The sequence below is a fragment of the Macadamia integrifolia genome, chromosome 10, assembly GCF_013358625.1.
Source record: "Macadamia integrifolia cultivar HAES 741 chromosome 10, SCU_Mint_v3, whole genome shotgun sequence".
Taxonomy (NCBI): Eukaryota; Viridiplantae; Streptophyta; class Magnoliopsida; order Proteales; family Proteaceae; genus Macadamia; species Macadamia integrifolia.
Window position 1 is genome coordinate 28,106,743 of NC_056566.1, and position 2,489 is coordinate 28,109,231.

At 37.3% G+C, this 2,489-nt stretch overlaps 1 protein-coding gene across 1 annotated transcript in view; it reads right to left on the bottom strand.

Annotated features, from left to right (window-relative positions):
• LOC122092352 (DNA polymerase zeta catalytic subunit) overlaps window positions 1-2,142 on the bottom strand; it is a 23,090-nt gene extending 20,948 nt beyond the window's left edge. The window contains exons 1-5 of the mRNA XM_042662664.1: window positions 1,715-2,142; window positions 1,482-1,564; window positions 1,088-1,145; window positions 436-485; window positions 201-313 (exon numbers count right to left, since the gene is read on the bottom strand). Coding sequence (XP_042518598.1) covers window positions 201-313; window positions 436-485; window positions 1,088-1,145; window positions 1,482-1,564; window positions 1,715-1,826 — 416 coding nt within the window. The 5' untranslated portion in view covers window positions 1,827-2,142. The remainder of the gene's footprint in view (window positions 1-200; window positions 314-435; window positions 486-1,087; window positions 1,146-1,481; window positions 1,565-1,714) is intronic.
• Window positions 2,143-2,489: the final 347 nt, after the last annotated feature.

Here is a 2,489-nt window from a genome sequence, read left to right on the forward strand (position 1 = left end):
AAAAAAAAGAGTAGCTATAAACTATGCATTCTGAAAAATAATAAAACACAAAAATTTTTCTATATCCAATCTCAGATAAAATCTTCACTGCATCCAGCATAGCACAGAATAAACAGTCATCCATAGGAAAGCCTAAAGGATCAGATTAATGGTTGACAAAACAACTCTTAAGGGTAAACCCAGCTTAAGAAGTTGGATACAGGTATATCTTCACAAACAGTTCCTCTGGTGAATGGTAGCCATAAAATTCCCTTGCCCGCACAAGGCTGCAACCATGCACATGCTGTCTTTTTGATCCAGAACTACCTTTAAGCTGTAAGAATTCAAAGAAAATTATAAGTTCCATCATATCAGCCAAGAGTGACCATGAATGGGACCAAAGAAAAGATTCCCAAACAATACCATATAATACATGATATGATTGAGAGACCATACCTTTAGGGCCTTCTCAATAGCAAGGGCCACAGTATGTACATATACATTACCTGAATAGCAAAATAGGGCTCCAATTCGTAAAACAAAGGCAAACCGACAACAATAAAATTACTAACTCAAATCAGATTGTTCCCGGCTTACACAACCACAGTAACCAGCTTATATCAACCACAAACATTGCTCCAGACATCTAGAGAACAAGTTGCTTGTCTGACGGAAGGGGGGTGGGAAGACCGCACATACACAACTAACTAAACTGAGTAAAGCAGAAGAGCAGAAATGGTATTGAGGGAATGTTTGCTCATAAATGCTTCAAATTCATTTTCCAATCATAAAAATCCATTCATAGGATCATAACATCTGGATGCAAGAAGTATGTCTTCTATAGCTTCAATGAAAGAAAAAGACAGATGTAAGATAACCAAAGTTGGTCTTCAAACATTTCAGCAGAGTAACACATGTCGTTTGTAATCAAGGATTGCAAAGTAAAGACCGTACTAACGAAGCAATTGCAAAGAACCGAGACAGGAAGGACACACTATCATGTAAGCACACCCTGAGCCTGAGGTAGGCTGTAAATGGTTGTCAAGCCAAGATGAAACAAATAGAATGGCAAGGCATAAAACTGAACCGATCGAAGCAAGTAGTTTACCTTCCTCCTGTGTTCTAAGCGAAGCATCTGAACATGGCACATAGAAATATGGTAAAGCCTACAGGACACACAAAATACCGAATAAGTCAATACACCACAATACAGAAGTGCCCACCGTGCTATCATTTCATCGTCGAATTCGAAAAATATTAGAAATGCGTTCAACACCCACTGAAGATGAAAGACAATTTTCACCAAAACCAGCAGTTGCATATTCATTTCCAGTTCCAGATTAATTTAGAACAACCAGAAATGAAACAAAACCTTAAAATTAAAAATGTGAGAACCTAGAAAAATTATCTTAGTTTCCAAAAGAGGGTACGAAATAATCAAAATGGCTTTACACGATTAAACATATACGAATGCAATGAAATAAATTCAGCGAGTGACGGACCCGGTGAACGTGTAAGCAAGTCTTCTGGCCAGCCGGAGTGGATCCATAAATCCTTATTACTGGAACTTCATTCACCTTCCCACCTTCAACAATTCACAATAAAAGAGAAACAGAACCAACAACTGAGATTAGATGAACTAACAAATAACTACAACTCATTAAAGTTCCATAAACAGCAGTAACGCATAATAATTGTATCGATCTCTACTGAAATGGATTTGCAGAGACTGTACCTTGGAAACTACTGTAACTAATGTCGAGGTCGGGAATGGGAGGCGCCATGTAATAATCGATAGACACGATTCGAAGGCTGAAGATGTTCCCTCCCGATTGTGATTTCTCCATTTCCGAAAACAAAATTATAAACTAGAGAACGATAATATGAATTATTGATAGAACTAGGTGGGAATCATGGATGCCTAAAATTTCAAATGGCGAATGGAAGAGAACGAAATTTCAGTTGGAACGGATGAGGCTTTTTCAGTTTTTTGCCGCCATTGTGTCTATATATACTAATATACGGACTGGGCTGAACGAGTTCAACTGATGTTACAGAAATCACAAAGCCGTCTCTTGTACGCTTTCGCTTTCTTTTCTTTTTCCTAAAATTATAGAGGACCCTAAACTTTGAGAGCAATTTACTCTTTACGATAATATGTTACTTGGACACCCCTGAACTATGGCCCAATCGTTTGACATTCTTAAAGTTTGAAACTATTATTTGAACTACCACTGTGTTTGAAGATTTATTACAACTAGCTCTTGTTCGTTAGTTAGTCAATGTTTAGTAATAATGTCATAGATAGGGAAACTCCTAAATATTCAAACCACCCTTTTAAATGATAGTGAATTGACATTTTTATCCTTCAATAAACAAATGGAAGATACATTCCCTTGCATCGTTGGAGAAAAACAAAGCAAGCACCTATATGGTGATCTATCATCCTACCACCAACCATAAAAAAACTTCTCAACCCTTCTACAAACCCTCGTTGAAATCCCTATATC